General features: G+C 38.7%; 1 protein-coding gene across 1 annotated transcript; it reads right to left on the bottom strand.

The window, feature by feature from the left end:
* Nucleotides 1–1668: 1668 nt before the first annotated feature.
* LOC127650779 (tyrosine-protein phosphatase non-receptor type 23-like) lies at nt 1669–12642 on the bottom strand. The gene is made up of 21 exons (XM_052136414.1): nt 12594–12642; nt 12387–12487; nt 10822–10896; nt 10593–10720; nt 10405–10481; nt 10076–10125; nt 9805–9936; nt 9285–9365; nt 9053–9178; nt 8913–8960; nt 8380–8436; nt 8228–8286; nt 7922–8001; nt 7715–7829; nt 7508–7573; nt 7261–7400; nt 5369–5674; nt 5045–5199; nt 4649–4800; nt 4376–4555; nt 1669–4057 (listed from the first exon to the last, which is right to left on the bottom strand). The coding sequence occupies exons 2-21, from the start codon at nt 12468–12470 to the stop codon at nt 2362–2364; spliced, it is 3807 nt and encodes a 1268-aa protein (XP_051992374.1). The 5' UTR covers nt 12471–12487; nt 12594–12642; the 3' UTR covers nt 1669–2361.
* Nucleotides 12643–12858: the final 216 nt, after the last annotated feature.

Here is a 12858-nt window from a genome sequence, read left to right on the forward strand (position 1 = left end):
ACGTTGTTGTCTTCATCATCTGGAAAGACAAACATTGTAAGTAGAAGTTGCTATTTGCCCCACTCTTGAAGGACGTACTTCTGTACAATTCCATACAGTATATATCAAAATATACAACACAAAGTCAGCCGGTGATGGCTAAAATTGCACTAACTTACACATTTAACTACACAGTTCTTGTACACGCAATGCACATGTGCTATTATAAGTTTGGAGTATGCTGGTAATCTAAACTATTCTGCTCAAGCCAAAACCATCTAAAAACTGGGTCAGTTACTCTCCCACAGCTCACACTGTCAAAGCAAGTCAAAAGCAGCGACGGCGTGCACAGACTGTAGAAATAATATGTAGTGTCTTAGAGGAGAGAAGGGCTCTTGAGCTTGCAGCTAAAATAAAACGTTTTCTGATTAGCAATAAACACTGCATCTATGCACACATGCATTTGAGTATGTATGCATGCATCACGTTTGCCATTTTCATGTTTAATTGCAACACGTCGATACGGTGTTCAGTACGCAATTTTAACTTTGAAACCTCTAATCCAATATCCTCCCTCTTACCTCTTTATGAATCCAGTATAGGACAATTGTTTGGAAAAAATAATTTTGTTTACTTGAATCATGTCTGTATCTCCGTCACTTACTTTAACCTGTCAAACTTCTTACAGCCTTCCTTTTACATTTTTGGAGAGGGTGGATGTGCGTATATAAATTCTGGGGCTTTTTGGTATATGGGGCAAATGAACGAAGCATGTTGATTTAAACCAGATGGCTCCAGTAATCCATAGAGGGACACATACAAACACTCATCATAGACAATGTCCCACCCTGCTTCTCTACTACACAACCAGACAGTGCCATCATATGGCCATATTAGGGCATTGATACATTACAATACAACACTGGTGGTGTGCAAGATATAGATATATATACACACACTGCATGTTTACTGTATAATACTCAATGACATGCAAGTTAGATGTAGTTTAACATACTTTGCATATTGTATTATTGTGAGTATATACACACAGTAATTCCACTAAGAAGGATCTTAGACATGGAGATGACCAAGAACTTATTGCCCACTTGATTAGAGCTTCAGTTTCTCCCTAGACAAATATAACTTGCAGCAATGCTTCAATTAGGTTTATATGGTAATGACTGTATAGAAGCTAAAGTGAAAGCCTTTTGAGAGTCTGCCTGGAGTTTGCCAAAAAACTTTTAGCCCATCTACTGCTGCTTCTGTTAACAGGATCATTCCCCTAATACCATCCCCATAGTGGCAGCATCATGCTGTGGGGATTCAATGTGGGCAGTAACTGGGAAACTGTTAAGTATAGATGGAAAAATAACACTAAGCCAACAGAGATTCTTTTAAAACATGCTTTAAAGCATGACCAGCCCTAGAATAGGGTGACAAATTCAACTTCATCTAAATGGCTGATGTCAAGCCAAGTCTTAGAATGGCTCAGCCAAAATTTGTGCTTTAATCCCTTAGCATAGCACATCTGGGGAGAGACGGAAAGGTTGTAGGGCACAGATATTCTCCATGCAATCTGACAGATCTTAAGATGATTTACAACAATAGAAATAAATGCCCTGTAACTGAATGAGACTGAAACATACTTTCTATAGTGGTACATATGAAAACACAAAAACACATTTTGAAGTATTTTTCAGCAACTGATTTAATGTTGAATTTTAAGAAGAGGACCCTGTTTTTAAAGTCACAAATTCAAATTATTGTGGCACAATACAGTAAAACACTGGTGGTGTCACACTGTTTTTTAACAGCTACAATATTATAATGTATACAGAGATATAATTCAAGCTGTGTTTACACTGTTTAACAAAAGTAAATTTAAAAGCTAGTAGAGATTTTAGTATCAAAAGATTTACTTTCTGAAACAAGGAAAAATCAAGGATGTAACATCACCACTTCCTCAAAAACAACGTCCTTATCATTTAATTAACAGAGTGCAGAATAAAGTGCTATTTAGCACTGGAAATACAGAGTGATACAGGACACAAAAGAACAGAGGATTGCATAGAGTTAAAGTGCAAAAGATGCTTTCTATTTGCTTGTAAATAATCAATTTGATATATCATAATGTGTAGGTAAAGGTACAAAGAGTATGGTGCAGTTCTGTGTTAGTACATGTAGTGAAGCTTATGTGTATGTAGAAGTGTTTTCAGGCATCATATCTTGTGTAGTGACCACAAAGAATCCAAATTCACCAAACAGATCTTTTTTTGGCACCCCCTGGTCAGTGTCATCATTTCCAATTGTGCTCTGCATGGTATCCTGACTATCATTGATATCATCAGCACAACTGTTTTTGAGTTCTGACTTGACAACTTGTTAGCCTTTATCCACTCCACAATCAGATGCCTCACTTTGGGATTCAATGCTGAGATGATCCACCTTGTTCTGAAGAGAATCCAGAATTTTCATGGAGTCAGACACTATCTCCAAAGGGAGGGACTCTCCGGAAGATTGCTGCCTTATTTCGTCAGATCGAGTAGCACTTATTGTGGCTTGTGGTTCCAAATTTTGGTTCACCAAGGAGGAGGATGGCATATCTGGCTTAGTAGTGGAGATCTGGCTTTGGGGCGAAAAGTGAGCAGATGATGGAGTAGGTACAAGAGTGCTTGCAAGTGAGGGAGGAACTGGATTGTCCATCACTGGTGCAACTGCTTGTCCTGCCAAAGGGCGAGACACATTTTGCGGGCCAAGCATTTGGGTTTGAATGGGAGTGTACATGGGTTGTACCCCTGTTCCATTAAACATGCCGTTGAATTGGGGAGAAACGGCCTGTTGGCCCATGTGTGGTGGTGCAAAAGAATACATGTTACCTTGAGGTGGTACAGCTCCTGATGGCATTGGGGGCTGAGAGATTGGACGAGGACCAAAATTTATTTGAGAATTTTGGATGAAGGGTACCTGTGGAAATATTTGAGACCCTGGCTGCACTTGATGTGGATTTTGGAGGGTTGCAGAGAGTTGCTGAGGTTGTGAGGATGGAAAAGTTGTGGGAGCATAGCTCATATAAGGCTGAGGCCTGATTTGTGGAAGCTGTCCAGGATGGAACTGATGAGAAGGAACAGACTGAGGTTGGGTTTGGGCTCCCTGAGGATGGGAGACTGGTAGACCATGTTGGGGTTGAGTATGTGGAACTAATGCTGGTCTGTAGCCGGATGGGAAGCCAGACTGTTGCTCTGCTTGGAAAGGCCTGGGAGGCTGGAACTGTCCAGGTTGGAAGGGCGGCAGGATTTGCCCAGGAAATACACTTCTTGGTGTGGTCGAGGGGACACTTTGTCCAGGCTGGGGGGTAAAGCTTTGGTACGGGGTCCCCTGCATATTCTGTTGGGCAGAGGAAGACTGGGGCATGCCGGGCGGCATCTGCTGTCCAAGGGAGTTTGGCATTGATACCTCTGGCCCTGGTAGACCAGGCCTAATGGAATTTTGATGCATCTGCCCCATCTGTGGAGGCACAATGTACCCCCCTGAAACAGCAATGGGTCCACTATGGGCTTGCTGCCATAGAGCAGGATTGTAGCCCTGAGTAGGCACCTGTGAAGCAGTTGAATGGTTTACCAAAGGATACACAGGTGTGATACCTCCAACTGATCTTGCCTGGAACTGCTGCGGCAGCCCAGGGATCTGAAGGGGTGCCAAGGGCAGTGGAAGCCCTGAGGCTTGGCCATAAGTTGCATGATTTGGTGGGAGATGTTGTGCCAACTGTTGCCTGAGCTTTGGATCTGTATTGGGAAACTGTGGGTTTGGAAACTGACTAGGTGGAAATGGGCTTGTCCCTTGTGGCCAGATATGAGGGGTTCCACCATGGGGACCAGGATTTGGAGGTACTGGACCTCGGGCCAAATTCATGTTCGGAGGGAGGCTTCGCAGTTCTTTTGGAAGATCTCCAGCCACAAAAGCAGTGACAGAAGGACCTACTGCCTCAAGACTGGAGGGGCCAGATCTAGGACCAAGAACTTTCTGCCCGACCACAGGCTTTTGGGCAGTAGGTCTGGGAGGTGGCACTTTTCCAATCTCCCTGTAAAATGTCACAGATAAGACAATCATGCAGATGTGTACTTGGAAAAATGGTTGCTTGAAACAGAATAATCTTAGTATTGGGTGGTGGTAGTCTACTGATTATGGATCTGATCGGCTGATAAAAGGTTGCTGACTCAGTCCAGGTTAAAGGCAACCTACAACCTGAAGAGTTATTGCAGTCCCACTCCAAACTACTTATCACCATAGTGCAAACCACTTAACCTAACACTATGGAATTGTCTCCAAACAGGAGACTTTATCTTCACTTGCAAACTCTAACCCCAAGTATCATGACCATCAGCTTGAGATGACTTACCTCTCCAGCAAGGAAACTCGTTCCTCCTCTCTGGTTTGACAATAGGACTTGGTTTTGTCCAAAAGACTGGAAATCTTCTTATCCAGATCCTGGTAGAAGTCTCTTCCCTCCTCAGCCTTCTTCATCAGGTCCTCATAAGCCTCAAATGAGGCAATAAGAGACTGAACTGTGCTGTTCCATCTGCAAGACAGGACAAGAGAATTATAAACATATGGCATAGAATCAGTAACTACACAAATAATCACTTTGAAAAATATACAGAGAAAAACGTACTGTTGCTCTGTGAGCGTGAGCGTCTTGCGGACAGGAGCGTACTTCACATTAGCATCTGTTAGGGCTTTCAGGATGTTATCCTGGGCTACCAAGTTCTGTTCTATATACCCCTTCAGCTGATCATATTTCTTCAACTGTTCTTCAAACAATGTCTGTAAGAGTATAGAAGCAAAGAAGAAAGCAGATTTTAGGACTGTTAAATGGTAATTTGTGCAATATAAAATGACAGCAGATGAGTACAGAGAGATAAAGAAAAAGTGGTTTACCATAAGTTACCATGAAATACCATAAGTTGTTAGTTCATGACACCTAATGCATTAACTAATGATAACAAATGGAAACTTATTGTAAAGTGTTATCGAAAAAGCACTACAATAGCTTCAGTAGGTCATTAACCTTGAACTCAGCACGATCTGTGGTTACTAGTACTCCAGTTATGTCATCTTTATGAATAAGGTCACGAAGCTGGCCGTCCAATGAGATCCTCTGCTTCTGCATTTCATCAACTTTGTTGAGAATTGTCTTCATTTTTTGCAAAGATGCCATATCATCTTAGAAGTTAAAAGAGAATCTTCAACAACTTTTTAGGGGTAATCCAGATGTACAAACTTAGGTGTAGTCAGAAAAGTCTATTTACTTTAATTACAATGGTAGCTTCTCACAATTTTAATTCTAATTCATAATAAAAGTACAGACATGCACACATAGATACATTCTTACCTTGGCTGAGCTGTGGTTGAGGCAGACTATTTCTGAGTTCCTCAACAGGTCCCTGCAACAGACGTAGGTTTGGTATGTGTTGGTTCATGGCTCTGTGGAGCTCAGTGTTGGTGTGGCTAGCTGTCTGATGGGCAGCCTCATATTTCTTCAACTCTTTCTGAATCTCCTGCAGGGCTGGAGGCCTGGCTGGCAGTCCCTTTTGCCCCACCACCTCCATCAAACTCTTCTCCCCAGCCTCATCTTCCTCCAGGGCACTATGGACCTCCTCCAGAGATGAGCCCACGTCAGTGTACACATTTGATAGTGCTACAACACATAAATGAATTGATGTCATCAAATCCATCAAACTGAAATCAAAACGAAATAGGACATTTGAACTGCTAAATCTGCTAAAAGACTGACCCAGTAACATTAACAAAATTACAATTGTATTGATTGTATATTACAACCCTATTCCTACTTATCTCTTTAGCTTAAGTCTTTAACACATATCTTCCATTTTACAAAAACCTGGGGCCTCATATATAAAATGGACGTACGATCAGATTTGATACTAAACTCCATGGATCAGGTTACATTATTTATACCCTTAGGTAGATTTGATTTACAGTGGATGAGTTCATACATTTGACCAATTTTTTTACAAAGACAACCCAAACAGTGTACGACATAAGAAATATAAAACGACATGATAAAAAGTGCTCCACGTTCCAATCAACATTTAAAAACAATATACAAATAGTTAAATAAAATAGACATTGCATCTATATCATCAAATAAGCAATGTTGCTAGGACTTATTCAACTGAGTTACAGCTGCCGGAACAAAGCTGTTTTTATACCATTTTGTTCTGCATTTTGGAACTATAAACCTTTGTCCAGAAGGAAGAAGCTGAAATTCACTGTGCAAAGGATGGGAGTCATCATTTAATATTGAGCCAGCCAACCTCTGTAATGAAGTTTACAGAGGAAATGTAGCCCTATGTGCATGTTTCCATAATAAATAAATAAATGTTGAGACCTACGACATAACACACAGGTGTTGTATACGGTAGCCTATGTAATATATTCAGCACATTTTTGGAGCGAGGAGGAGAGATTGTTAAACATAGCTAAATAAATTTACAAATTCATAAAGCACAGCAACATTCTCAATTAAAACATAGAACTTTCCTAAAACATTATTTCAAATGATCCTTCAGTCTCTTGTCTGATGTTGTTGAGTACCTAAATAAAAACAAACAATTTGACTAAAATGCAATGTAATCAATGACACAAGCGAACAGAAGATCTTAGCAGGAAAATGCACGTATTTTATACAGAACAAGATTGTAATATAGCTAAACTATGCATATTTCATTGTATGTAAATGAGAATGTAAACCTCTTTTTGGAATAAAGATTTAGCAAGAACATGGAGATTGGTTGAAAAATGGCGTTGATTTACAGTAAACGTGGACAATTAATGTATTTATTATTGATAATGAACATGAATAACTGATGAGTTGTTGAATATGCTGCATTTTATGGGCAGATGCACTTTACCAACCACACAAGAACATTCCATATGAATTCATGAATTATCGAATGAATAACTTGCGCAAGCGCTTTTATTGTATTCTGTCTCACATTAGGGAATTTGTGGCCGTTCATGTGCTCATTCAAATACACATGCTTTTAAGTTGAATTGCGATTTATAAAGTGGGATGCATTAAGGAACATTTCTTCATGCATACGGACGTTTTATAAATCGTTCGTAGGAACATCTGGAAATGGTCGTACATTCACATTAAGATAATTTTATGAATGTCTTTATAAATGAGGCCCTTGGTTTAAAATGTTAACATTAAAATTTTTATTGACTTAAATTATGTGTCTGTGTGTATACTCTCACCTTGCATAGCCTGAACAAGGTTCCTGACAGTGTCTGGTCGTACACTGAGAAATGCACATTTTTCCAACAAAGTGTCAGGAAGTGATTTAAACATGTCGGCTTTATCCACAAAGTCACTGCTTAGAGACTCCATAAATCTCCTACAGAAAAGAAGGAAAATGATTCTTTGAATGAAATTGATCTTTCAGCCATATAATATGGAATAATATATAAACATTTTAAACAAAATCACCTCTGTGTAACTTACTCAAGGATTTGGTTTTTGTCCTCTATCTTAGCCAAGATGTCCCTTAGTAACTTTGCCTTCTCCTCACTAACAAATAGAGAGAGAAAAAAATTGTCATAATGGTTTCAAATTGAATATTTCCACATACAGTTTAAAACACATCAGAGAATTATACCGTAATGATGAATGAAAATATTCTAAAAGCATGTTAGCGAGACAACAGCTGACCTGTAAAGAGAGGAGGCCTCATGAGTTGCCATGGGAACAAGTTTAGAGAAGAGGTCTGGACCGGTGACACTCGGATCTGTTGGGGTCACAGGAAGGGGTTTCACCAAGGATGCACCTGCACAGCAAATATCATAGAAGAAACAATGTCAAATGTGAAAAAGATCATGATCTTAAATGTGTTCATATAATCTTAAAACAAAGATTTACCTTTTACTGCCGCTAGAGTGTCTAAACCTGGCACAGAGTCATGATAAATGAAATCATTGTCTTTCTTAGCAGAGTTAAACCTGAAACAGGAAAAAAATTAAATGAGATGTACAATGCACAATATGCACATAATAAACATAAAAAAAAACATTACAAACATTCTGTGCTAGAAGTACAAATGTTTTAAAGATTTTTTTTGGAGAGTCTAAACACGCCCTATACTAAAAGCTCATGACTCATATGTGATTTAAGTATACCATCCTGCAAATTAATGCACATCAAAATAAAAATTCAAAAAGGTCATACTTTCCACCAATCACATCCATTGTGAATCTTAGAGCTCCTTGCACAGATTCCAATTGGCCCTGAAGAGGTCAATGTGTACAGGAGAATAGTTAGAAAGTCACTGAATTTAATAAACAGATGTGTTTGTGTACAATAAGCATGTGAATCTTTACCTTGCTCTGCTTAATTGCCTCATTAAGTTTGTCCAAGGAGGACTGAAAATAAGTGACCTGTGGAGAAACAATAAGTGGTCTGACACTGTCAACATACGATGGTACATTCAACTACTCTTATTCTCCAGAGACACTTCATTACATTGGTGAGTTTGGAAGTTAAAGACCTTTGTAAAGGTACACCAAGAAATGTACAACATAAACAATAACGTATACAAACGAGATGACAACTCCAGTCATGTCAATAGCCTAGAAAAAGCTAGTTACCTCTACATAATAAATATGGTGGTCAATAGCCCCCCACCTTAGCAAGCACTTTTAGCTGCAGAGTAAATTAATCACAGGTGACAAATAAACATACAATTATAGTATTTGTACAATGATGTTGGCAAGCAGGAAAAAAAGGTTTTATGTGATGCTGTCTCTATGGCAAATTGTCATATGGGACAGCACAATGTAAAAACATTTATTAGTGCATGATGCACTTTTTTTGTTTCTCAAAAGAGCACTTACAGACACACACATACACTTACTGCCTCTCCATATTTCTGCTGCTCCTCTGACTGTTTTCCTGTGTGCAACTAATGAAAAAAAGAAAGACATGCATAAAGTAAGTTTATAATACATAGTAAATGTTTGGTTGTTTGCTGCATGGTGAGTGTGGTGATCTCACGTGTGTGATGGCACTGAAGTAACTGATCTTCAGGCAGACAAGTTTCCTCCACTCCTTCTGAATCCTTCCAGGCACACATTCAGAATTATCCAAAACTCTCAGACAGTCCTTATAATAGGCACACACCTGCAATCAGACTTCAAAATAAGTGTGGCAGTGGCAAGTACGCTGCTTAATCAATGGCAAAGTTAAATTTTGTTTGGTGACATGCATGTACAGAGCTTCCTCCTACCTGGGCACAAATTCTTGCTACCAAATGACTCTTTCTGTTGTCTAATAGAGTTTTCTCCAAGAGACACTCTTGAGCTTGTCCCTTCAGACAGACAGAAAGCAAAAGATAACAAAAAAAAAAAAGTATAATTTAGAGGAGAAAGATGGTAAGGATAGCTTAAAATGCACCTCTAAGTGTGAAATGCTAGTATTTGTTTTGCAGGCGTTCAGTTATTAAAAGAGAAAACTTAGTGTTTCACACATATTTATCTATAAATGTTTGCTTAACAGGTTTTATTTTAACTTCGTATAGGAACACCCTAATGCTTTATATTTTTTTTATTGAAGTGAAATTTCAACATTAACTCTGTGCTTCCTGGGTGCTGCCTTTCTCGCATTATATCATACAGCCGCAAAGACAGTGTTGGAAATTTCTAGTGTTCAACTTCAAGTAGTGTTTCATTGCACTTTTCCATGTAGGACATTGGATATTCAGACATTCCTAGGTGAATTGAGCTCAATATTACACATTTTATGTTTACCAGCATGAGGCTGATGTTGATTGACAGGGCCTGGCTGCTCATGTCAGAACTGTAGCTGTGATTGTAGTGGTCTCTAAGGTAGGCAAAAGCCCCGGCAGAACACTGGAAATGTGTACAGGACACTTTCATCCCCTTAATACACATAAAGATTGAGGAATAAAAAAATTAGTCACTGTGAGAAAGTCACAAATAAAAATCGAAAAACATTTTATCTTTCTTATAATTTTCTAATTGCAGATTTATCAGGAGTTGTAATAGACTGAATGTTCACCTCCTCAGACAGGCGGTTATCCACAGCTCCCAGAAAAGAGTGCAAGGCACCTAAAATAAGATAATAGTTACACAGAGGAGTAATAATTACAAATGCAATTGATAAAAAAGTGTGTGAGTGTCCCTTTGTTTAATACAATGCTATTAATGCATTTTTTTGGAGTGACAAAGTGATAGTTCACCCAAAAATGAAAATTCTCATATAATTTACTCATGCCATACCAGATGTGTATGACTTTCTTTCTTCTGCGGAACCTTATTCCTTTAAGTGTCCATATAGGTTTTGGGGTCATTTAATTTATGTTTATGCTTTAATTGAATTGAACTCACCCAGGTTATAGAGGACACAGGCCTGCTCATAGTTAATATCATCATGTGTGACATTTCTCTCTGAAAATATATCCATCCTGCAAGCAAAAAAAAAAAAGCACAAGAAAAAGAAGAATGATAGTTTAAAATTAAACTGGTTGTAAAATATGTGATCTTGCAACAAAGTGATCACTGACAGCAAAATTTACCATGTCACAGGCACTGCAGCCTCCTGGCCAAATGCCATGGGAACACGACTCTGCAGAAAGTGCAGCTGACCAAAGTACTTCCTAAGAGTGCTGCAGCCCTCAAAATCCCTCGGTATGTTTGCCACAGTCTAATAATTAGAACAAGATATTAACACAATTTTTATCATCAAAGGCAGATTACTGCAGCCAAATGCAGGGTATATCATGCAGATTTCATCTTTTAACCCACCTGCCTAAGCTGCTCCAGCCTCTTTAGTGCCTCACTGTAGTTCTCTGGATTCTCACCATAGTTTAATTGAATGTACTGGGGACAAAAATGAGTAAAAGCACATGTTTGTTTGTTTATTAACAATGTTTTGGTGTTGGCTGCATGGTTCAGCATGAAAAATCAGTCGACAGCATACATTTTTGTTGACAGCATGTATTGCAACAGCATTTTCTAGTCATACATTACTGTTAACTATTATAACTTCATCTTCCTCTAACCTGCTGTGATCACATCTACAAATGAGGACAGTATAGCAGTAATGTTTGTGTCTGCGCGTATGTACACTGGCAGCCAAATGTTTGGAATAATGTACAGATTTTGATGTATCAGAAGGAAATTGGTACTTTAATTCACCAAAGTGTCATTCAACTGATCACAAGGTACATTCAGGACATTATTGATGTAAAAAAACAGCACCATCACCATCACTACCTAACAAGGACAGAAAGAGATGTTAGGTAGTGATGGTGCTGTTTTTTTTACATCAATAATGTCCTGACTATACCTTGTGATCAGTTGAATGACACTTTGGTGAATTAAAGTACCAATTTCCTTCCGATACATCAAAGGTATGTACATCTAAACAAAATAAGTACATCAGAGTCTCTAGTTTGAGAAATAGACACCTCACATGTCCTCAGCTGACAGCTTCATTGAATTCTACCCGCTCAACACCAGTTTCATGTACAACAGTAAAGAGAAGACTCAGGGGTGCAGGTCTTATGTGAAGAATTGCAAAGAAAAAGCCACTTTTGAAACAAACTGTTAGAGTGGGCAAAGAAACACAGACATTGGACAAAAGATAATTGGAAAAGAGTGTTATGGATTTTAACCCCATTGAGCATTTGTGGGATCATCTAGACTGTAAGGTGTGTCAGAAGTGCCCGACAAGACAGCCACATCTATGACAAGTGCTACAGGAAGAGTATCTTGACAAACTGACAGCTAGAATGTCAAGGATCTGCAAAGCTGTCATTGCTGCATGTGGAGGATTTTTTTAAGAGAACTCTTTGAAGTAATTTAAGAAGTTATGAACAATTTGTTGTTGTTGTTGTTTTCTTCAAATTGTAATAGTAATTTTTCACGTTATTAATGTCCTGACTATATACTGTGATCAGTTAAATGCCACTTTGGTGAATAAAAGTACCAATTTCTTTCCATAAGAGCAAAATCTATATATTAACGTTTACAGCTATACACAATATAACACCTCATTGTCAACAAAGGTCCCATAGCTGACTTTATGCAAATTTGGGAAAAAAGACTATTTGTTTTTCTAATTACTAAAATACAAAGTCCTAAAAACACTAAAATACAAAGGCCAATATTAGGCTTACCGCATCACCAGGCAAGAAATCCACGAGAACACACCTCATATATGTTGTTCACGGCTTTTAGAGTAAAATATCCCCCAAAAGCTATTTTTAAGATCACAAATCCTTTTAAAAAGTTCCAAACACTGTATGTTAAGCTGTCTATCGTCAGTGTTGTGTAAGAGGTCGGATTAAAGGGCCGCGGAGTCTCACCTGTCTGACAGAGGAACTAAACTGAAACTCCCCTGCTTCCTTCAGCTCCAGCCAAATCATCGGCATACGCGGAACAGCCTCCATTTCGCCTCCACAAAGAACTATTTCAAACAAACAAAAAATTTCTGAGTGTGTTTCACATAAAATCTGTTTAAATATACCAACAAAATGTGGCGAATTATGGCTGTTTTGGATCGGAAAACTCACTTCACGTCCGATTCGACGGAACTTCCCACCTTTAGCTCTTCAAAACAATACGTCACCGGAAATACGTCATCACAGATACAAATCTATTTTAGCTTTTTTGCATTGTAGCTCGAAGAATGGATGCATTCTTCAGCTCTTATTTTCTATAATTTTTATATCTTAAAAAACATTATTATAGTGTTTATTTTGGATAGTTATTCCCTGTGTTTACTCATTCGAGCGCTCCATTTAGATTTGTATCCACTAGGTGGCAGCAACGCGTCAG

This window comes from Xyrauchen texanus, chromosome 10, assembly GCF_025860055.1.
Source record: "Xyrauchen texanus isolate HMW12.3.18 chromosome 10, RBS_HiC_50CHRs, whole genome shotgun sequence".
In the NCBI taxonomy this organism is placed as follows: domain Eukaryota; kingdom Metazoa; phylum Chordata; class Actinopteri; order Cypriniformes; family Catostomidae; genus Xyrauchen; species Xyrauchen texanus.